Below are 23394 nucleotides of genomic sequence, written 5' to 3' on the forward strand. Positions count from 1 at the left end.
TTTCCCACATTTTGGCACATTACAGCCACAAACATGAATCAATTTTATTGGAATTCCACGTGAAAGACCAATACAAAGTGGTGTACACGTGAGAAGTGGAATGAAAATCATACATGATTCCAAACATTTTTTACAAATAAATAACTGAAAAGTGGGGTGTGCGCAATTATTCAGCCCCCTGAGTCAATACTTTGTAGAACCACCTTTTGCTGCAATTGGATTCCATTAAAATTGATTTGTGTCACGGCTGGGAAGGCGAGCCGTGTGGTGTGGAGGAAGGAGGACCCAAGATGCAAGCAGTGGATGAAAATGCTAGTGAAGTTTATTTACAAGGTGTAGTGGCAAACAAGCAGTGGGGCATGACAAATAACTGAAGACACCTAAACTGGGAAGAACTAAAATAACAGACCTGGGTGCATACGACAAAGGGATGCGCGGCAGCCGCCGAGCAGGACACCGAGTAACAGGCAGGAGAACACACAGGGCTTAAATACACACACCAGTAATCAGGGGATGAGAGACAGGAGGGCAACACGGCTGGGAGGAATCAGAGCTGACGGGACAGGGGAAACGTAAACTGAACACACTCACATCAGACAGAGACCTTCACAATAAAACAGGAAACTCAGACACGGGGAACCAAACAAGACACAGAACTAAACAGACAGATTCACAAACAGACGGGGTGACAGCATAGACAGAGACACAGACTCAGAGGCAGACCAAATATAACACATAGAACTCAAACAATAATAATCATCATCATCATCATAATAATAAACTAAAAGCGCTGGGTCACCGACCCAGGACCATGACAATTTGTGTTTGTGGCAGTAATGTGACAAAATGTGGAAAAGAGGGACGAATACTTTTGCAAGCCACTGCAAGTACACAGAGAGATAATGAGGGGATGAGGAACAGCTGGGACAAGGGGAAACAAAACTAGACTCACTGCATTTAGGACAAAGACTTTCCCAATAAAACAGACATCACAAGGGTAATCTAATAAACAAATGAACTTAGCAAACCTAAAGAACTTATAAATAAACATCGACATCTAAACAAACTAAAACTTAAAACGCTGGGTCAACAGACCCAGGAAAGTGACAGTAAAATCATTTATTATACACATTATACTTATTTTCTTAAATTGCTTATCTATTATCTGTATTTTAACTTGGGGGTCTAGGGGTGCTGCATGTTTATGATAACACACTGACAATATCAGGACAATTTTAGCCTTACTCTATCAGTGAACAGCATGCCCATGCTAACTTAAACTAGACCAGCAAGCTAACCCCATGTGTATTAAGTGTTACTTCAGAATAGGAACCAAACAAATTAACGGAACGAAATTAACTGTAACAGCAGTTTGCAAAACATTGTGACAGTTCTCAAGTGTTCCTACCTCAAATCCAGCACGTGTTGCTGTGTTTTTGTTGTTAAATGGACGAGGAGAGACCGTGGCTGGTGAGAGGATGCAGCATTTCGTCAGTGGAGCATAGAACGACGTCTCTGATTGGTCAAAAAGTGAGTAAAGATGCATCTGATTGTTCGAAAGCGTCAACCAAAGAGCTGCTGGTCACGGCAAGATACAAACTCGCCGGAGCTCTGCGTGAACGGCACATCCGGGACCTTCAGCACTCAGGAGAGATTTATCTTGAGGTATGTATTTACCTTTGATATCCATGCGTCGACGCAAGCTCCGCGAGGTAAAGTTGTATGTTTAACAAGCTAATTAAGGTTAGTTAAACGGAATTAAAACAATACACAACCGATTTGAACAAATTGAAAGTGGTGAATGATGATAAATGCTAAAAAATTACTTAAGATTTATCTTTAACAATAGATATTAGAAGTTAAATTTAACTGTTTTTAAATTCCCACCGGAGTTAAAGGGACCTGCGGCCTTGCATGTGCTCTGCATCTTCAACTGCAGAGACAGTCAGTCTAAGCTCAGTGTAGCTAACTGCAACACACTTTTTTTTTTTCAACACAAGATATGCTTGGGGGGATTTAAATGATAATATTAATGTTTTCTTATTCAGCACAAATCAATAATATTATAGTTATTTGCTCACGGTCTGGGTCTCTGGCCCAGCGTTTCTGATGTTATTCTAAGGTTTTTGAGTTTCTTATGTTTAATGGCGGGTTAGTTGAGTTTGGCTTAACGTTATTAATATCGTTTTAAGGAGTTTATGTTAGGGCTGTATATTACCACGTTTGTATTTTCATGCCATGTTTCCTGTTTTATTTTGAAAGAGTCTGTTGCGTTCAGTTCATTAATCTCACTTCCCTGTTGTGTCAATAGAATCATTTGTGCAAGCTACTACCCTGCTGTCCCTCTGTCGTGTCTCAACCTCCAACAGGAAAGTAGAAGTCCTCATATGGTAGGACCAGTGATTGTAGTGTGTGTTACACTGTCCTCATATTGTTTTAAGCTGTGAAGGACAGGAGTGTGTTTCAGTTGCCTTCCTCATGTGGTAGGACCAACAACTCTAGTGTGTGTTACACTGTCCTCATATCGTTGGGTAGCAGAACCGTACAGTGTTAAGTTTCTATAGAATCTGGTATAAGGAAGTCAGATCCTTCTGTAATAATATTCACTGATACAAATATGATCTGTAGTTAATTAAATAGTCGGGATTTATACTAGAGAATGTTTCTGACGTTATATTGTTGTCTTTTGTTGCAGACACCAGGTGCCGAGGTCCTGTCTCAACCTCCTTCAGACCAATTGGTGAGTGACACACCCACTTCATTCTTCCAACAGGTTACACATTATTTTTTTGTATTTGGCATCAAGTATATGTGTCAGTTGGGCCTAGTGCATAAATGAAATGCACTTTAATTGTACTAAAACAATCAGTTTTAGTCGAAGTTAACCAAAACCAACATTAGCATTAGGATAAAGTAATTGTCTATACCATTTGTTAGTCCAAACTTTCCCTTAAAGCATCAGCTTGATCTTTATTCTGACAAAATTTGATATTTTTGTCGTTTTACACATGTTTTTGTCAAAATAAGCTCCCGCTGATCAGTTTACATGATTTAATTTCTGGGGAAATAGATGGCTGTACATCAGTGTTGGGTTTAGAGCTTTTATTGACAACAGCAGGAGAAGTTAGAGGTCAGGAATGTGAACTCTACATGTGTTCAGTCGTCATGTCCTCATATTGTTTTAAGCTGTGAAGGACAGGAGTGTGTTTCAGTTGCCTTCCTCATGTGGTAGGACCAACAACTCTAGTGTGTGTTACAATGTCCTCATATCGTTGGGTAGCAGAACCGTACAGTGTTAAGTTTCTATAGAATCTGGTATAAGGAAGTCAGATCCTTCTGTAATAATATTCACTGATACAAATATGATCTGTAGTTAATTAAATAGTCGGGATTTATACTAGAGAATGTTTCTGACGTTATATTGTTGTCTTTTGTTGCAGACACCAAGTGCCGAGGTCCTGCCTCAACCTCCTTCAGACCAATTGGTGAGTGACACACCCACTTCATTCTTCCAACAGGTGAAGATGGATGTTGCAGACAGGACATATCCTAACTTTTGCAGCCGTTACGATAATAACGCGCTGTTTGCACGATGAGCACAGCTTCCAAGCTCCCCTAAATTGACCGTGCGCTTCGTGTTGTGTGTGCGTGAGTCTGTGCATTTAGTGGCGTCTGTGCAGAAATGACTAGTAAGACAAGGCTGCAAACTATTCTCACAGACTTCAAGTGTGCACTTGAATCCAAAACGATCTCTCTCTCTCCCTCCGGCTCTGTTGAGATGCCACTGGGAGAGTAACAACTGCCCCTCCCCCCCTCTGCTCAGCAAACAGGTGGCTGTTTTTGCACCCCTCCCCCTCTGCTCTGCAAACACGTGGCTGCTTTTGCACCCCTCCCCCCTCTGCTCAACAAACACGTGGCTGCTTTTGCACCCCTCCCCTCTCTGCTGAGGGCAAAAACAAGGCTCATGTGCAAAGTGAAGCAAAATAACATTGACAGAGGTTCAGAGAAAGGAGGAAAAAAACGGAGCAGGCTCCCGTTGTTCACTTCAAGGAGGCGGCTCTACGGGCCGTTTTGTTTGTGACCGACACACACAGTATATATATATATATTCTCAATCACATTCACACCACTCTCTTATATCAGTTCCACTACATCAAGACTATTTTATGGTGGTCAGCTGTTTTATTGTCATGTATTTTGCATAGTAAGATAACCATGTCCTCCATTCAAAAGCACTGAAAATGTCTATGGTGGTGCTGTACCTAATATTGTGCTCATTTGATCCAAAACCTATTTTTCCTTTATTTTGAAGGCTGAGGCTTAGATCCATTAGGTATTCACGAGAAAGGCATTATCGCATGTCAGGATTACAGTATATCGAAAATATGTGATTATAATGGGAGTCAATGGGGCCCAAACGGATACAAGGGTAAAAGGAGGTAGTACATATGTGAATCTTCTTTACTATACACCACACCATAGAGGGGATCATTGAATTTCAAAAATAATCCTAAAACACACATCCTGGCCAAGTTTCATGCAACTAGTCTTTAAAATGACTGATATATTGAGAATCAAAAATCCAAAGTTACCCAAGCGGGTCCCTTTTTTCGCTAGGGTAAAACGAGGGTTAAATAGTCGGGATTTATACTAGAGAATGTTTCTGACGTTATATTGTTGTCTTTTGTTGCAGACACCAGGTGCCGAGGTCCTGCCTCAACCTCCTTCAGACCAGTTGGTGAGTGACACACCCACTTCATTCTTCCAACAGGTTACACATTATTTTTTTGTATTTGGCATCAAGTATATGTGTCAGTTGGGCCTAGTGCATAAATGAAATGCACTTTAATTGTACTAAAACAATCAGTTTTAGTCGAAGTTAACCAAAACCAACATTAGCATTAGGATAAAGTAATTGTCTATACCATTTGTTAGTCCAAACTTTCCCTTAAAGCATCAGCTTGATCTTTATTCTGACAAAATTTGATATTTTTGTCGTTTTACACATGTTTTTGTCAAAATAAGCTCCCGCTGATCAGTTTACATGATTTAATTTCTGGGGAAATAGATGGCTGTACATCAGTGTTGGGTTTAGAGCTTTTATTGACAACAGCAGGAGAAGTTAGAGGTCAGGAATGTGAACTCTACATGTGTTCAGTCGTCATGTCCTCATATTGTTTTAAGCTGTGAAGGACAGGAGTGTGTTTCAGTTGCCTTCCTCATGTGGTAGGACCAACAACTCTAGTGTGTGTTACAATGTCCTCATATCGTTGGGTAGCAGAACCGTACAGTGTTAAGTTTCTATAGAATCTGGTATAAGGAAGTCAGATCCTTCTGTAATAATATTCACTGATACAAATATGATCTGTAGTTAATTAAATAGTCGGGATTTATACTAGAGAATGTTTCTGACGTTATATTGTTGTCTTTTGTTGCAGACACCAAGTGCCGAGGTCCTGCCTCAACCTCCTTCAGACCAATTGGTGAGTGACACACCCACTTCATTCTTCCAACAGGTGAAGATGGATGTTGCAGACAGGACATATCCTAACTTTTGCAGCCGTTACGATAATAACGCGCTGTTTGCACGATGAGCACAGCTTCCAAGCTCCCCTAAATTGACCGTGCGCTTCGTGTTGTGTGTGCGTGAGTCTGTGCATTTAGTGGCGTCTGTGCAGAAATGACTAGTAAGACAAGGCTGCAAACTATTCTCACAGACTTCAAGTGTGCACTTGAATCCAAAACGATCTCTCTCTCTCCCTCCGGCTCTGTTGAGATGCCACTGGGAGAGTAACGACTGCCCCTCCCCCCCTCTGCTCAGCAAACAGGTGGCTGTTTTTGCACCCCTCCCCCTCTGCTCTGCAAACACGTGGCTGCTTTTGCACCCCTCCCCCCTCTGCTCAACAAACACGTGGCTGCTTTTGCACCCCTCCCCTCTCTGCTGAGGGCAAAAACAAGGCTCATGTGCAAAGTGAAGCAAAATAACATTGACAGAGGTTCAGAGAAAGGAGGAAAAAAACGGAGCAGGCTCCCGTTGTTCACTTCAAGGAGGCGGCTCTACGGGCCGTTTTGTTTGTGACCGACACACACAGTATATATATATATATTCTCAATCACATTCACACCACTCTCTTATATCAGTTCCACTACATCAAGACTATTTTATGGTGGTCAGCTGTTTTATTGTCATGTATTTTGCATAGTAAGATAACCATGTCCTCCATTCAAAAGCACTGAAAATGTCTATGGTGGTGCTGTACCTAATATTGTGCTCATTTGATCCAAAACCTATTTTTCCTTTATTTTGAAGGCTGAGGCTTAGATCCATTAGGTATTCACGAGAAAGGCATTATCGCATGTCAGGATTACAGTATATCGAAAATATGTGATTATAATGGGAGTCAATGGGGCCCAAACGGATACAAGGGTAAAAGGAGGTAGTACATATGTGAATCTTCTTTACTATACACCACACCATAGAGGGGATCATTGAATTTCAAAAATAATCCTAAAACACACATCCTGGCCAAGTTTCATGCAACTAGTCTTTAAAATGACTGATATATTGAGAATCAAAAATCCAAAGTTACCCAAGCGGGTCCCTTTTTTCGCTAGGGTAAAACGAGGGTTAAATAGTCGGGATTTATACTAGAGAATGTTTCTGACGTTATATTGTTGTCTTTTGTTGCAGACACCAGGTGCCGAGGTCCTGCCTCAACCTCCTTCAGACCAGTTGGTGAGTGACACACCCACTTCATTCTTCCAACAGGTTACACATTATTTTTTTGTATTTGGCATCAAGTATATGTGTCAGTTGGGCCTAGTGCATAAATGAAATGCACTTTAATTGTACTAAAACAATCAGTTTTAGTCGAAGTTAACCAAAACCAACATTAGCATTAGGATAAAGTAATTGTCTATACCATTTGTTAGTCCAAACTTTCCCTTAAAGCATCAGCTTGATCTTTATTCTGACAAAATTTGATATTTTTGTCGTTTTACACATGTTTTTGTCAAAATAAGCTCCTGCTGATCAGTTTACATGATTTAATTTCTGGGGAAATAGATGGCTGTACATCAGTGTTGGGTTTAGAGCTTTTATTGACAACAGCAGGAGAAGTTAGAGGTCAGGAATGTGAACTCTACATGTGTTCAGTCGTCATGTCCTCATATTGTTTTAAGCTGTGAAGGACAGGAGTGTGTTTCAGTTGCCTTCCTCATGTGGTAGGACCAACAACTCTAGTGTGTGTTACAATGTCCTCATATCGTTGGGTAGCAGAACCGTACAGTGTTAAGTTTCTATAGAATCTGGTATAAGGAAGTCAGATCCTTCTGTAATAATATTCACTGATACAAATATGATCTGTAGTTAATTAAATAGTCGGGATTTATACTAGAGAATGTTTCTGACGTTATATTGTTGTCTTTTGTTGCAGACACCAAGTGCCGAGGTCCTGTCTCAACCTCCTTCAGACCAATTGGTGAGTGACACACCCACTTCATTCTTCCAACAGGTGAAGATGGATGTTGCAGACAGGACATATCCTAACTTTTGCAGCCGTTACGATAATAACGCGCTGTTTGCACGATGAGCACAGCTTCCAAGCTCCCCTAAATTGACCGTGCGCTTCGTGTTGTGTGTGCGCGAGTCTGTGCATTTAGTGGCGTCTGTGCAGAAATGACTAGTAAGACAAGGCTGCAAACTATTCTCACAGACTTCAAGTGTGCACTTGAATCCAAAACGATCTCTCTCTCTCCCTCCGGCTCTGTTGAGATGCCACTGGGAGAGTAACGACTGCCCCTCCCCCCCTCTGCTCAGCAAACAGGTGGCTGTTTTTGCACCCCTCCCCCTCTGCTCTGCAAACACGTGGCTGCTTTTGCACCCCTCCCCCCTCTGCTCAACAAACACGTGGCTGCTTTTGCACCCCTCCCCCTCTGCTCTGCAAACACGTGGCTGCTTTTGCACCCCTCCCCCCTCTGCTCAACAAACACGTGGCTGCTTTTGCACCCCTCCCCTCTCTGCTGAGGGCAAAAACAAGGCTCATGTGCAAAGTGAAGCAAAATAACATTGACAGAGGTTCAGAGAAAGGAGAAAAAAACGGAGCAGGCTCCCGTTGTTCACTTCAAGGAGGCGGCTCTACGGGCCGTTTTGTTTGTGACCGACACACACAGTATATATATATATATATATATATATTCTCAATCACATTCACACCACTCTCTTATATCAGTTCCACTACATCAAGACTATTTTATGGTGGTCAGCTGTTTTATTGTCATGTATTTTGCATAGTAAGATAACCATGTCCTCCATTCAAAAGCACTGAAAATGTCTATGGTGGTGCTGTACCTAATATTGTGCTCATTTGATCCAAAACCTATTTTTCCTTTATTTTGAAGGCTGAGGCTTAGATCCATTAGGTATTCACGAGAAAGGCATTATCGCATGTCAGGATTACAGTATATCGAAAATATGTGATTATAATGGGAGTCAATGGGGCCCAAACGGATACAAGGGTAAAAGGAGGTAGTACATATGTGAATCTTCTTTACTATACACCACACCATAGAGGGGATCATTGAATTTCAAAAATAATCCTAAAACACACATCCTGGCCAAGTTTCATGCAACTAGTCTTTAAAATGACTGATATATTGAGAATCAAAAATCCAAAGTTACCCAAGCGGGTCCCTTTTTTCGCTAGGGTAAAACGGGGGTTAAATAGTCGGGATTTATACTAGAGAATGTTTCTGACGTTATATTGTTGTCTTTTGTTGCAGACACCAAGTGCCAAGGTCCTGCCTCAACCTCCTTCAGACCAGTGTGTGAGTGACACACCCACTTCATTCTTCCAACAGGTTACACATTATTTTTTTGTATTTGGCATCAAGTATATGTGTCAGTTGGGCCTAGTGCATAAATGAAATGCACTTTAATTGTACTAAAACAATCAGTTTTAGTCGAAGTTAACCAAAACCAACATTAGCATTAGGATAAAGTAATTGTCTATACCATTTGTTAGTCCAAACTTTCCCTTAAAGCATCAGCTTGATCTTTATTCTGACAAAATTTGATATTTTTGTCGTTTTACACATGTTTTTGTCAAAATAAGCTCCCGCTGATCAGTTTACATGATTTAATTTCTGGGGAAATAGATGGCTGTACATCAGTGTTGGGTTTAGAGCTTTTATTGACAACAGCAGGAGAAGTTAGAGGTCAGGAATGTGAACTCTACATGTGTTCAGTCGTCATGTCCTCATATTGTTTTAAGCTGTGAAGGACAGGAGTGTGTTTAAGTAGAAGTCCTCATATGGTAGGACCAGTGATTGTAGTGTGTGTGTTACACTGTCCTCATATTGTTTTAAGCTGTGAAGGACAGGAGTGTGTTTCAGTTGCCTTCCTCATGTGGTAGGACCAACAACTCTAGTGTGTGTTACACTGTCCTCATATCGTTGGGTAGCAGAACCGTACAGTGTTAAGTTTCTATAGAATCTGGTATAAGGAAGTCAGATCCTTCTGTAATAATATTCACTGATACAAATATGATCTGTAGTTAATTAAATAGTCGGGATTTATACTAGAGAATGTTTCTGACGTTATATTGTTGTCTTTTGTTGCAGACACCAAGTGCCGAGGTCCTGTCTCAACCTCCTTCAGACCAATTGGTGAGTGACACACCCACTTCATTCTTCCAACAGGTGAAGATGGATGTTGCAGACAGGACATATCCTAACTTTTGCAGCCGTTACGATAATAACGCGCTGTTTGCACGATGAGCACAGCTTCCAAGCTCCCCTAAATTGACCGTGCGCTTCGTGTTGTGTGCGCGCGAGTCTGTGCATTTAGTGGCGTCTGTGCAGAAATGACTAGTAAGACAAGGCTGCAAACTATTCTCACAGACTTCAAGTGTGCACTTGAATCCAAAACGATCTCTCTCTCTCCCTCCGGCTCTGTTGAGATGCCACTGGGAGAGTAACGACTGCCCCTCCCCCCCTCTGCTCAGCAAACAGGTGGCTGTTTTTGCACCCCTCCCCCCTCTGCTCAACAAACACGTGGCTGCTTTTGCACCCCTCCCCTCTCTGCTGAGGGCAAAAACAAGGCTCATGTGCAAAGTGAAGCAAAATAACATTGACAGAGGTTCAGAGAAAGGAGGAAAAAAACGGAGCAGGCTCCCGTTGTTCACTTCAAGGAGGCGGCTCTACGGGCCGTTTTGTTTGTGACCGACACACACAGTATATATATATATATTCTCAATCACATTCACACCACTCTCTTATATCAGTTCCACTACATCAAGACTATTTTATGGTGGTCAGCTGTTTTATTGTCATGTATTTTGCATAGTAAGATAACCATGTCCTCCATTCAAAAGCACTGAAAATGTCTATGGTGGTGCTGTACCTAATATTGTGCTCATTTGATCCAAAACCTATTTTTCCTTTATTTTGAAGGCTGAGGCTTAGATCCATTAGGTATTCACGAGAAAGGCATTATCGCATGTCAGGATTACAGTATATCGAAAATATGTGATTATAATGGGAGTCAATGGGGCCCAAACGGATACAAGGGTAAAAGGAGGTAGTACATATGTGAATCTTCTTTACTATACACCACACCATAGAGGGGATCATTGAATTTCAAAAATAATCCTAAAACACACATCCTGGCCAAGTTTCATGCAACTAGTCTTTAAAATGACTGATATATTGAGAATCAAAAATCCAAAGTTACCCAAGCGGGTCCCTTTTTTCGCTAGGGTAAAACGAGGGTTAAATAGTCGGGATTTATACTAGAGAATGTTTCTGACGTTATATTGTTGTCTTTTGTTGCAGACACCAGGTGCCGAGGTCCTGCCTCAACCTCCTTCAGACCAGTTGGTGAGTGACACACCCACTTCATTCTTCCAACAGGTTACACATTATTTTTTTGTATTTGGCATCAAGTATATGTGTCAGTTGGGCCTAGTGCATAAATGAAATGCACTTTAATTGTACTAAAACAATCAGTTTTAGTCGAAGTTAACCAAAACCAACATTAGCATTAGGATAAAGTAATTGTCTATACCATTTGTTAGTCCAAACTTTCCCTTAAAGCATCAGCTTGATCTTTATTCTGACAAAATTTGATATTTTTGTCGTTTTACACATGTTTTTGTCAAAATAAGCTCCCGCTGATCAGTTTACATGATTTAATTTCTGGGGAAATAGATGGCTGTACATCAGTGTTGGGTTTAGAGCTTTTATTGACAACAGCAGGAGAAGTTAGAGGTCAGGAATGTGAACTCTACATGTGTTCAGTCGTCATGTCCTCATATTGTTTTAAGCATTGAAGGACAGGAGTGTGTTTAAGTAGAAGTCCTCATATGGTAGGACCAGTGATTGTAGTGTGTGTGTTACACTGTCCTCATATTGTTTTAAGCTGTGAAGGACAGGAGTGTGTTTCAGTTGCCTTCCTCATGTGGTAGGACCAACAACTCTAGTGTGTGTTACACTGTCCTCATATCGTTGGGTAGCAGAACCGTACAGTGTTAAGTTTCTATAGAATCTGGTATAAGGAAGTCAGATCCTTCTGTAATAATATTCACTGATACAAATATGATCTGTAGTTAATTAAATAGTCGGGATTTATACTAGAGAATGTTTCTGACGTTATATTGTTGTCTTTTGTTGCAGACACCAAGTGCCGAGGTCCTGCCTCAACCTCCTTCAGACCAATTGGTGAGTGACACACCCACTTCATTCTTCCAACAGGTTACACATTATTTTTTTGTATTTGGCATCAAGTATATGTGTCAGTTGGGCCTAGTGCATAAATGAAATGCACTTTAATTGTACTAAAACAATCAGTTTTAGTCGAAGTTAACCAAAACCAACATTAGCATTAGGATAAAGTAATTGTCTATACCATTTGTTAGTCCAAACTTTCCCTTAAAGCATCAGCTTGATCTTTATTCTGACAAAATTTGATATTTTTGTCGTTTTACACATGTTTTTGTCAAAATAAGCTCCCGCTGATCAGTTTACATGATTTAATTTCTGGGGAAATAGATGGCTGTACATCAGTGTTGGGTTTAGAGCTTTTATTGACAACAGCAGGAGAAGTTAGAAGTCAGGAATGTGAACTCTACATGTGTTCAGTCGTCATGTCCTCATATTGTTTTAAGCTGTGAAGGACAGGAGTGTGTTTAAGTAGAAGTCCTCATATGGTAGGACCAGTGATTGTAGTGTGTGTGTGTTACACTGTCCTCATATTGTTTTAAGCTGTGAAGGACAGGAGTGTGTTTCAGTTGCCTTCCTCATGTGGTAGGACCAACAACTCTAGTGTGTGTTACAATGTCCTCATATCGTTGGGTAGCAGAACCGTACAGTGTTAAGTTTCTATAGAATCTGGTATAAGGAAGTCAGATCCTTCTGTAATAATATTCACTGATACAAATATGATCTGTAGTTAATTAAATAGTCGGGATTTATACTAGAGAATGTTTCTGACGTTATATTGTTGTCTTTTGTTGCAGACACCAAGTGCCGAGGTCCTGTCTCAACCTCCTTCAGACCAATTGGTGAGTGACACACCCACTTCATTCTTCCAACAGGTTACACATTATTTTTTTGTATTTGGCATCAAGTATATGTGTCAGTTGGGCCTAGTGCATAAATGAAATGCACTTTAATTGTACTAAAACAATCAGTTTTAGTCGAAGTTAACCAAAACCAACATTAGCATTAGGATAAAGTAATTGTCTATACCATTTGTTAGTCCAAACTTTCCCTTAAAGCATCAGCTTGATCTTTATTCTGACAAAATTTGATATTTTTGTCGTTTTACACATGTTTTTGTCAAAATAAGCTCCTGCTGATCAGTTTACATGATTTAATTTCTGGGGAAATAGATGGCTGTACATCAGTGTTGGGTTTAGAGCTTTTATTGACAACAGCAGGAGAAGTTAGAGGTCAGGAATGTGAACTCTACATGTGTTCAGTCGTCATGTCCTCATATTGTTTTAAGCTGTGAAGGACAGGAGTGTGTTTAAGTAGAAGTCCTCATATGGTAGGACCAGTGATTGTAGTGTGTGTGTTACACTGTCCTCATATCGTTGGGTAGCAGAACCGTACAGTGTTAAGTTTCTATAGAATCTGGTATAAGGAAGTCAGATCCTTCTGTAATAATATTCACTGATACAAATATGATCTGTAGTTAATTAAATAGTCGGGATTTATACTAGAGAATGTTTCTGACGTTATATTGTTGTCTTTTGTTGCAGACACCAAGTGCCGAGGTCCTGCCTCAACCTCCTTCAGACCAATTGGTGAGTGACACACCCACTTCATTCTTCCAACAGGTTACACATTATTTTTTTGTATTTGGCATCAAGTATATGTGTCAGTTGGGCCTAGTGCATAAATGAAATGCACTTTAATTGTACTAAAACAATCAGTTTTAGTCGAAGTTAACCAAAACCAACATTAGCATTAGGATAAAGTAATTGTCTATACCATTTGTTAGTCCAAACTTTCCCTTAAAGCATCAGCTTGATCTTTATTCTGACAAAATTTGATATTTTTGTCGTTTTACACATGTTTTTGTCAAAATAAGCTCCCGCTGATCAGTTTACATGATTTAATTTCTGGGGAAATAGATGGCTGTACATCAGTGTTGGGTTTAGAGCTTTTATTGACAACAGCAGGAGAAGTTAGAAGTCAGGAATGTGAACTCTACATGTGTTCAGTCGTCATGTCCTCATATTGTTTTAAGCTGTGAAGGACAGGAGTGTGTTTAAGTAGAAGTCCTCATATGGTAGGACCAGTGATTGTAGTGTGTGTGTGTTACACTGTCCTCATATTGTTTTAAGCTGTGAAGGACAGGAGTGTGTTTCAGTTGCCTTCCTCATGTGGTAGGACCAACAACTCTAGTGTGTGTTACAATGTCCTCATATCGTTGGGTAGCAGAACCGTACAGTGTTAAGTTTCTATAGAATCTGGTATAAGGAAGTCAGATCCTTCTGTAATAATATTCACTGATACAAATATGATCTGTAGTTAATTAAATAGTCGGGATTTATACTAGAGAATGTTTCTGACGTTATATTGTTGTCTTTTGTTGCAGACACCAAGTGCCGAGGTCCTGTCTCAACCTCCTTCAGACCAATTGGTGAGTGACACACCCACTTCATTCTTCCAACAGGTTACACATTATTTTTTTGTATTTGGCATCAAGTATATGTGTCAGTTGGGCCTAGTGCATAAATGAAATGCACTTTAATTGTACTAAAACAATCAGTTTTAGTCGAAGTTAACCAAAACCAACATTAGCATTAGGATAAAGTAATTGTCTATACCATTTGTTAGTCCAAACTTTCCCTTAAAGCATCAGCTTGATCTTTATTCTGACAAAATTTGATATTTTTGTCGTTTTACACATGTTTTTGTCAAAATAAGCTCCTGCTGATCAGTTTACATGATTTAATTTCTGGGGAAATAGATGGCTGTACATCAGTGTTGGGTTTAGAGCTTTTATTGACAACAGCAGGAGAAGTTAGAGGTCAGGAATGTGAACTCTACATGTGTTCAGTCGTCATGTCCTCATATTGTTTTAAGCTGTGAAGGACAGGAGTGTGTTTAAGTAGAAGTCCTCATATGGTAGGACCAGTGATTGTAGTGTGTGTGTTACACTGTCCTCATATTGTTTTAAGCTGTGAAGGACAGGAGTGTGTTTCAGTTGCCTTCCTCATGTGGTAGGACCAACAACTCTAGTGTGTGTTACACTGTCCTCATATCGTTGGGTAGCAGAACCGTACAGTGTTAAGTTTCTATAGAATCTGGTATAAGGAAGTCAGATCCTTCTGTAATAATATTCACTGATACAAATATGATCTGTAGTTAATTAAATAGTCGGGATTTATACTAGAGAATGTTTCTGACGTTATATTGTTGTCTTTTGTTGCAGACACCAAGTGCCGAGGTCCTGCCTCAACCTCCTTCAGACCAATTGGTGAGTGACACACCCACTTCATTCTTCCAACAGGTTACACATTATTTTTTTGTATTTGGCATCAAGTATATGTGTCAGTTGGGCCTAGTGCATAAATGAAATGCACTTTAATTGTACTAAAACAATCAGTTTTAGTCGAAGTTAACCAAAACCAACATTAGCATTAGGATAAAGTAATTGTCTATACCATTTGTTAGTCCAAACTTTCCCTTAAAGCATCAGCTTGATCTTTATTCTGACAAAATTTGATATTTTTGTCGTTTTACACATGTTTTTGTCAAAATAAGCTCCCGCTGATCAGTTTACATGATTTAATTTCTGGGGAAATAGATGGCTGTACATCAGTGTTGGGTTTAGAGCTTTTATTGACAACAGCAGGAGAAGTTAGAAGTCAGGAATGTGAACTCTACATGTGTTCAGTCGTCATGTCCTCATATTGTTTTAAGCTGTGAAGGACAGGAGTGTGTTTAAGTAGAAGTCCTCATATGGTAGGACCAGTGATTGTAGTGTGTGTGTGTTACACTGTCCTCATATTGTTTTAAGCTGTGAAGGACAGGAGTGTGTTTCAGTTGCCTTCCTCATGTGGTAGGACCAACAACTCTAGTGTGTGTTACAATGTCCTCATATCGTTGGGTAGCAGAACCGTACAGTGTTAAGTTTCTATAGAATCTGGTATAAGGAAGTCAGATCCTTCTGTAATAATATTCACTGATACAAATATGATCTGTAGTTAATTAAATAGTCGGGATTTATACTAGAGAATGTTTCTGACGTTATATTGTTGTCTTTTGTTGCAGACACCAAGTGCCGAGGTCCTGTCTCAACCTCCTTCAGACCAATTGGTGAGTGACACACCCACTTCATTCTTCCAACAGGTTACACATTATTTTTTTGTATTTGGCATCAAGTATATGTGTCAGTTGGGCCTAGTGCATAAATGAAATGCACTTTAATTGTACTAAAACAATCAGTTTTAGTCGAAGTTAACCAAAACCAACATTAGCATTAGGATAAAGTAATTGTCTATACCATTTGTTAGTCCAAACTTTCCCTTAAAGCATCAGCTTGATCTTTATTCTGACAAAATTTGATATTTTTGTCGTTTTACACATGTTTTTGTCAAAATAAGCTCCTGCTGATCAGTTTACATGATTTAATTTCTGGGGAAATAGATGGCTGTACATCAGTGTTGGGTTTAGAGCTTTTATTGACAACAGCAGGAGAAGTTAGAGGTCAGGAATGTGAACTCTACATGTGTTCAGTCGTCATGTCCTCATATTGTTTTAAGCTGTGAAGGACAGGAGTGTGTTTAAGTAGAAGTCCTCATATGGTAGGACCAGTGATTGTAGTGTGTGTGTTACACTGTCCTCATATTGTTTTAAGCTGTGAAGGACAGGAGTGTGTTTCAGTTGCCTTCCTCATGTGGTAGGACCAACAACTCTAGTGTGTGTTACACTGTCCTCATATCGTTGGGTAGCAGAACCGTACAGTGTTAAGTTTCTATAGAATCTGGTATAAGGAAGTCAGATCCTTCTGTAATAATATTCACTGATACAAATATGATCTGTAGTTAATTAAATAGTCGGGATTTATACTAGAGAATGTTTCTGACGTTATATTGTTGTCTTTTGTTGCAGACACCAAGTGCCGAGGTCCTGTCTCAACCTCCTTCAGACCAATTGGTGAGTGACACACCCACTTCATTCTTCCAACAGGTTACACATTATTTTTTTGTATTTGGCATCAAGTATATGTGTCAGTTGGGCCTAGTGCATAAATTAAGTGCCCTTTGATTATATTAAAATAATCAGTTTGATTGAAAGTTTCCCATATTCAACATTAGCATTACTTGTTTGTGAACATCTTAGGAGAAAGAAATTGGCATATCATTTGTTAGTCCTAACTTTCCCTTTAAAGCATCAGCTTGATCTTTATTCCTACTAAATTTGATATTTCTGTGTTACATTGTCCTCAGATTGTTTTAAGCTGTGAAGGACATGAATTTGTTTTTTTGTTTTTAGCCTTTCTCAATTGGTAGAACCAACAACTCTAGTTTGTGTTACATTGAAACTGAACAGCAGGGATGTTTGTCATGAAGATAATAACACTCTATCCGATTTCAAACAATCACACTGTGATGAGTATTATTAGTAGATTATGTTCACATGTAAAATATTCATATCAAATGGTAAATATCCTATATTTATATAGCGCTTTACTAGTCCCTAAGGACCCCAAAGCGCTTTACACATCCAGTCATCCACCCATTCACACAGACATTCACACACTGGTGATGGCAGCTACATTGTAGCCACAGCCACCCTGGGGTGCACTGACAGAGGCGAGGCTGCCGGACACTGGCGCCACCGGGCCCTCTGACCACCACCAGTAGGCAACAGGTGAAGTGTCTTTCCCAAGGACACAACGACCGAGACTGTCGGAGCTGGGGCTCGAACCGGCAACCTTCTGATTACAACTCTTGAGCCACGATCGCCCCTTAGCCCCTTAATGTAGAATTACACACTGCCCAACGCTGACTTTGCCTACAATGCAGAGAAAAAAGCAAACAGACCTATTGCATGCATTGATTCTCATATTTCACTGTTACTTTTCAAAGGCTCAAGGACCAAGTATTCCGGGGGTTCCAAGCCACACGCTTTACTCAGCTGCCCTGGACAACATGAAGGGCACCTCTGCCTCAATCACCCTGGACAACAAAAACATTAGCAACACTTCACCAAGAAGGGGTAAAGGCACCCAAATACAAAATGTTTTAGGTTAATATACTTGTGATCAAAGAACAAGTTTGTTTTCAGACATGACACTATTCAGAGCTTTTATCATAAATCATTTCATCTTATTTGATTCCCAGCAGAACACAGCACTTCAAATGGTTCATTCCAAGCATCCTTAAAGGAGCAATAAGCAATATCTTTTCACTGCTAGGTGTGCTGTTTTGCACTGCCTGTGAACCAAACCAAAGTCTATGGCTGGAGATCAACACAGAGAGAGGGATTGTGACTTCATGCTGTACTCCAGATGTAATTACACCTCTAGTTCTTCACATAGTCATTTTTAATTCCTTCAACCTAAGTATGATGAATTGTGCTTATTGCTCCTTTAAAGTGCTCCAGTAGAAAGCAAGGTTTAAGAACATTTTGTATTCACATTATAAACTAGAATATTTTCTATCTTTTCTTGCATTCACATTAAGATATTTTCTTTTGTTTCCATTTATGACAGCTGGGACGGTGAGAAGCAAGTGGACAAATGATGAAGTGAAGGTTGCTGAGCGGCATGTTTCACTTCATAAAAAGCTGCAAAGTACCAGGTAAAAAGGAATGTGACTGCTGCCTCCAAGCAGAGCCGGCAGCTCTGAAAGGCAGAGACTGGGTTGTCATAAGGTACTACAGCCACAACAGGATCATAGCATTAAAAGAAAGATGCAAGAAAAAAAGAAACAAGCAAGAGAGATACTTTGTTACTTCCACAGTTATGTCAGTATTGCAGTTTTCTGTATTGCATTGTTCTTACTCATAAATCTGTGGTTTATGCTGGGTGCTTTTTGCAATTAAATGATAAAAAAGGCAGATAATGTTCCACGTTTTTATTCACATGAACATTCACTACAAAATGAATTAATGCATTACAATATCAAGACTTAAAAAGTAGACTGACCACATTTGACCCATGTCTTTTTTTTTTTTTAAAAGTCTTTACACAGCTCAGATTTACTGTTTTATTAACACATAAATGTCTGATATTTCTGTCAGAAGTTACCCAACTGATGAGCATTACTATTGTGCATCCATGTCTATTATATTGTAATCTCAAAAGGAGCCAAGCTAAAAATGCAGAACCTACCGTTACCTGGTCCTTATAAGTCATGTATACTTGAAAATTATGTGTTTCCATGGGCTTCACAATTCACCTAAACATGAAATATCTGTGTGTGACCTTATGGTACTCATAAGTCACATAAACCTGACAGTGTCCTCACAAGTAGCATTAAATTCAGGTTTGACCAAAATTTAGCCCTAGCCAAAATCTCAACAGATGGGTGTGTTCCTGGAAGCATGGGTCAAATTTTTTGAGATCCCCATGCCTCTAGGACCTTCGGAAAGGCACGTTCCCATTTGTCACATTTTTGTCATACGTACTGATATATCACGAAAACACGTATGTGTGTGTGTGTGTGTGTGTGTGTGTGTGTGGTACTGCTGATCAAAGGGTCATATAACATCCTTGGTCAGGAAGAGGGTAGACCCCCCTTCACCCTAGATGGTTCACCCTAGATAACATGGTGAGGAAGTCCAGCAGTTCATCTAAACAAAAAGCACTTAGACTAGAACAGACGTAGCTACGTTAATCCTGCCATAAAACAATAAGAGAAGGTACGACCTCTCTCGTGCTCCCAGGATGTGGGTGTGCATTCTAGTGTGGAATACACACCAAGCCCCTGCAGCCTGCTAAAGATCACACATCCTATCACTACACAATTGATTATACACCTCTAAGAATATATGGTTAAATATTTCCTAATACAAATGACAATAATAAAATCTAAACCCATCAGAAAGCGAGAGTTAAAACACTGAACAGTGTCCACTGAGCTTCTCATGCTCTTCTCATGCTCAAAGAAGTTTAACAGGAAGGACGACTCGTCCATCAGGCGTCCAGCTGTCCGTGACCGTGTCCACAGCAGAGTGTAACCGAGGCTTCATGCTAACACGCACACATGAAGCTAATACCACCACGAGCAGCTGCTCAGTGGATTTGGAGGACAAATGTCTGCAGCTTCTCACAGGCAGTATGCAGAATGTGGATCTCCACAAAGACTGTGGAGAGCTCGTCCCACACTCTAAATCCAAACTTGTCTGCACAAAACTTCTCACACGTTCCCGTCACAAGTGTCTTCTAAGTGAAGCTACCAGGTTCAGGTCCAGCTTGTTTATCTGGAGCTGCAGGAGATGATCCATCCTCACAAAGCAACACAGCAGATATGCAAACACACAACACAACCAAAGGATTCTCTATGCATGTCTGTGGCTGATGCTGCTGGAACGAAGCTGTTTGAAACCTTGTTGTTCTGCACTTTGGGACCAGAAGAGGAAACTGAAGCTCTGTGCAGAGGGTCCAATGGAAGCAGCCAAGCGCTGTAAGTGTCTGCTGTACAGGGATGCTGGTTCAGCTGTGGCTCAGTTTCACAGTGTGACTCAATAAAAGCAGCAGGAAATCAAAGCTTGATGCTTTCATCAGTGTGGAAATAAGAAAGTTTCCTGTGACAGACGCTGGAGCTCTTTCACTCTCAGCTTCACAGTTTCAGCTTCAAACTTCTTCCAACATGTTTCTAACACGGCCACATTCCACCTTAATGGAGCTGATATCTTGTGCATCAGCACATTTTCTAAAGGCAGCGATCACATCTTTAGTTTTGGATGTTTAACTGCAGATTGTTTATGTGTTTATAGCACATTAATTACAGCAGCAGCGTTGACCACAGTGCTGTACAAGAATCCAAGATAACGATTAAAATAACTCCTAATATTAATATCACACATCAAATATCAAATAACTCTCATGCTGTATTAAAAGCCAGTGAATACAAATGTGTTTTCAGAGCAGATTTACAGAGACTGACAGCAGGAGCTGGGGCTGTTCGATAGAACGATGTATATATGATGACCATATGAAAACGTCTATCGTTTCATATCACGCTCTTTGTTTCCTGCTTATGTGTTTGTGTTTTCCAGATAAAGCTTTCAAAATAAATCTGAAGATCCTGTTGAGAGTTTTCAAAATAAACACAATACAGTACTGCGGTCGCTCGTTTATCGAGTTACGTTCTAAAAATAAGTCTCAGAATGAAGTAGCAGCTTTATGTTTTACAAGTATTATAGAAGTTTTAAGGCAGTTAAACCCTCACTGCACACTTTCTACACTTTTCTCAGACAGGCATGAACATTTTCACACTTTTCTCTCTTGTTTAAACAAAGTTCAAACCTTCATAGAAAAATAAGTTCATTATTAAAGAGTGAAAGCAAAGTGTTTCTGAAACGTGTCAAATCAGCCTTTGCTGGCATTAAATGAGCTTCTGTGTGAGGAGCACTCGTCCATGGCCTGGGCTCCTCGCTGTCAGGTAAAGTTTCATAAAGCTTTTGAGTTTTTCTGCAGATAATGTTGGTGTCCAGCACGATGTTCTTTTTCCTGCGGTCACTGAGCCACAAAGCCAAAGCTGACTCCATCCTTACGATGTTCTTGTTGTGGACAGTTACAACCTTTTTGCCTCCTTGTTGAAACTATGATGGTCAGCATCTTCCTCTGCCTTTGGCTGCTACCACAGGTGCAAAACGTCTCGTCATCATTGTTGTTTGTTGGGGACAAAACGTACAAACATACAGTGCAGCACTGCAGAGTCACACTGCTGTAAATTTGAACACATTCTGTACTGTACAGGAGACACGGCACGAGATTGACTGACAATGGTCTACAGCCAATCAGGACGCAGAACACAATGCGCTGTAAAAAACAAAAACATGCAAAATTGCACAAAAAAGATCAGCGAAACAGCGAGGCCGCCAAAGGTGAACTGTGTTACAGCGAGGGACCAGCGTATATGTGGTTGTTGGGACGATAAATGTCTTTGAGCTTGTGTCAGAAGACGAGCTGCAGCTTTCTGGACCAGCTGCAGTCTTGCCAGGCAGGTCCCACTAACTCCAACATATAAGGAGTTACAATAATCCAGCTGGGACGTCATGAAAACGTGGATCGCCCGTTCAAGGTTTTTAAAAGATAGAAATGATCTCACCTTAGATAAAAGCCTCAGTTTGAAGAAAGACCGCTGTACAACTGAGCTCAGCTGTTTTTCAAATTGCCGTCAAATATAAGCCCCAAATGTAATAATGCGATTTAATAAAAGAGCTGAACCAGTCTAATAGAGCGCCCTTGATGCCGCCATGCTCCAATGGTGAGGTCAAGATGCTGTGGTCAAGGCAGCGGTCAGATCCAAAAGCACAGCGGAGTCTCCTGATCAGTGGCTGATAAAAGATCATTAAGAACTTTTCAAAGTGCAGTTTCAGTGCTGTGAAGAGCTTAAAAACTAGACTGAAACCTTTACAACAGATTGCAGCTGAACAAATATAATCTTTTACAAAATCTTCGACAGGAAGGGAAGCTTTGAAATAGGCCTGAAATTTGAGCGCACAGAGGATCCAGATCAGGTTTTTAGTACAGGCTGTACAACAGCATGTTTAAAACAGGCTGTACAACACCTGAACTAAGACTGCTGTTAAAAATCGCTAAGATGTCGGAACCAACAACCTTTAAAATCTTTTTAAACATGTGTTGGAACAACATCATTTGGACAAGATGATGTCTTTATAGCATCACATCGTTCCTCCACCTGATCAAACCACACAGGCTCAAACTGATCAAAAACAGCTGAGCAGGTGAATATTTTAGCCCCGGTGCGATCTCGGGCGAGAGTATCGATGATGGCCAAAGGGCAGCGTCCAGCTCTACGGCCGCTGAAGAGCAGACTCAACAGACGCGCGTGATGTGGATCCTACTGCTCTAAAATTGGAGCTTCTTCAATCCATTAAAGAGACAAAAAACCACAAAGACTTGTATAAAACTATCTTCCTTTATTCTCGAAGCTTAAAGAGGATTTTGGAAAATGTGAGTTTTGCCTCTTTATATTTATGGTGGGGATGCAGAACAAGGAGCAAAGATGAATGTGATGCTGAATCAGCAGAAGACTTGGACTCATTTGATTCCAGCTTTGATATCATTGATTTCAATATGTCCATTTCTGTCACACTTCACCTATAAAAGTGAAGCCATGTGGTTCCTGGAAGGAAAAACACGACTTTTTCAAGTCTTTGTCCTGTTTTTATGAGAAATGTACGACTTTAATGTGAAACATTCAGAGTTTTTTCTCTTGTTGTGTTTGTTTGAAGCTGCTTCCTGTTGGCTTCAGCTGTTTGGAGTTTCCATTTTCTAAACTTCTACATTCTGAACCTTCTTCAGCTCTGAACAGATGATGAAACACTGAATGATTTCAAGCTCACACTTTGTCTAATAAACTTACATCTTTCATTCTTTATACAGATTGAGGAGCTGTGGTTTGTCAGAGATCAGCTGTGATTATCTGGCAGCAGCACTGAAGTCCAACCCCTCCCATCTGAGACAGCTGGACCTGAGTAATGACTCCTTCTCTTCTTCAACTAAGAACAACCTGCAGGATCCAGGAGTGAAGCATCTGTGTGGTTTCCTGGAGAGTCCAGGATGTAAACTTGAAACTCTGAGGTCAGTCAGCATGTTTTAGTTGTGCTGAGATGAATATGATGTGAAAGTTGTGCTGACACTAAACTGCAGACATCAGGCTGATATTATACTGATCCACA

General features: G+C 40.3%; 1 protein-coding gene across 2 annotated transcripts; it reads left to right on the top strand.

Annotated features, from left to right (window-relative positions):
- Positions 1–140: 140 nt before the first annotated feature.
- LOC147302904 (uncharacterized) lies at positions 141–19177 on the top strand. Of its 2 annotated transcripts, XM_086284519.1 has the most exons (15): positions 141–1665; positions 2312–2390; positions 2696–2740; positions 3441–3485; positions 4694–4738; positions 5439–5483; positions 6692–6736; positions 7121–7126; positions 10834–10878; positions 11674–11718; positions 13263–13307; positions 14105–14149; positions 17607–17736; positions 17936–18030; positions 18233–19177. In XM_086284519.1, exons 1-15 carry the CDS (start codon positions 1541–1543, stop codon positions 18242–18244), a joined length of 852 nt encoding a protein of 283 aa, XP_086140645.1. In that variant the 5' UTR covers positions 141–1540; the 3' UTR covers positions 18245–19177. The 2 variants fall into 2 exon arrangements, 1 of the variants encoding a protein (XP_086140645.1); XR_015127316.1 differs by lacking the exons at positions 141–1665; positions 2312–2390; positions 2696–2740; ... (8 more) ...; positions 14105–14149; positions 17936–18030 and having other exon boundaries at positions 17371–17736.
- Positions 19178–23394: the final 4217 nt, after the last annotated feature.

This window comes from Aulonocara sp. 'chitande type north' Nkhata Bay, linkage group LG23 (genome assembly GCF_057382095.1).
Source record: "Aulonocara sp. 'chitande type north' Nkhata Bay isolate Kocher_YH1m ecotype deep benthic linkage group LG23, A_spYH_male_GT1.1, whole genome shotgun sequence".
NCBI classification, from domain to species: Eukaryota; Metazoa; Chordata; class Actinopteri; order Cichliformes; family Cichlidae; genus Aulonocara; species Aulonocara sp. 'chitande type north' Nkhata Bay.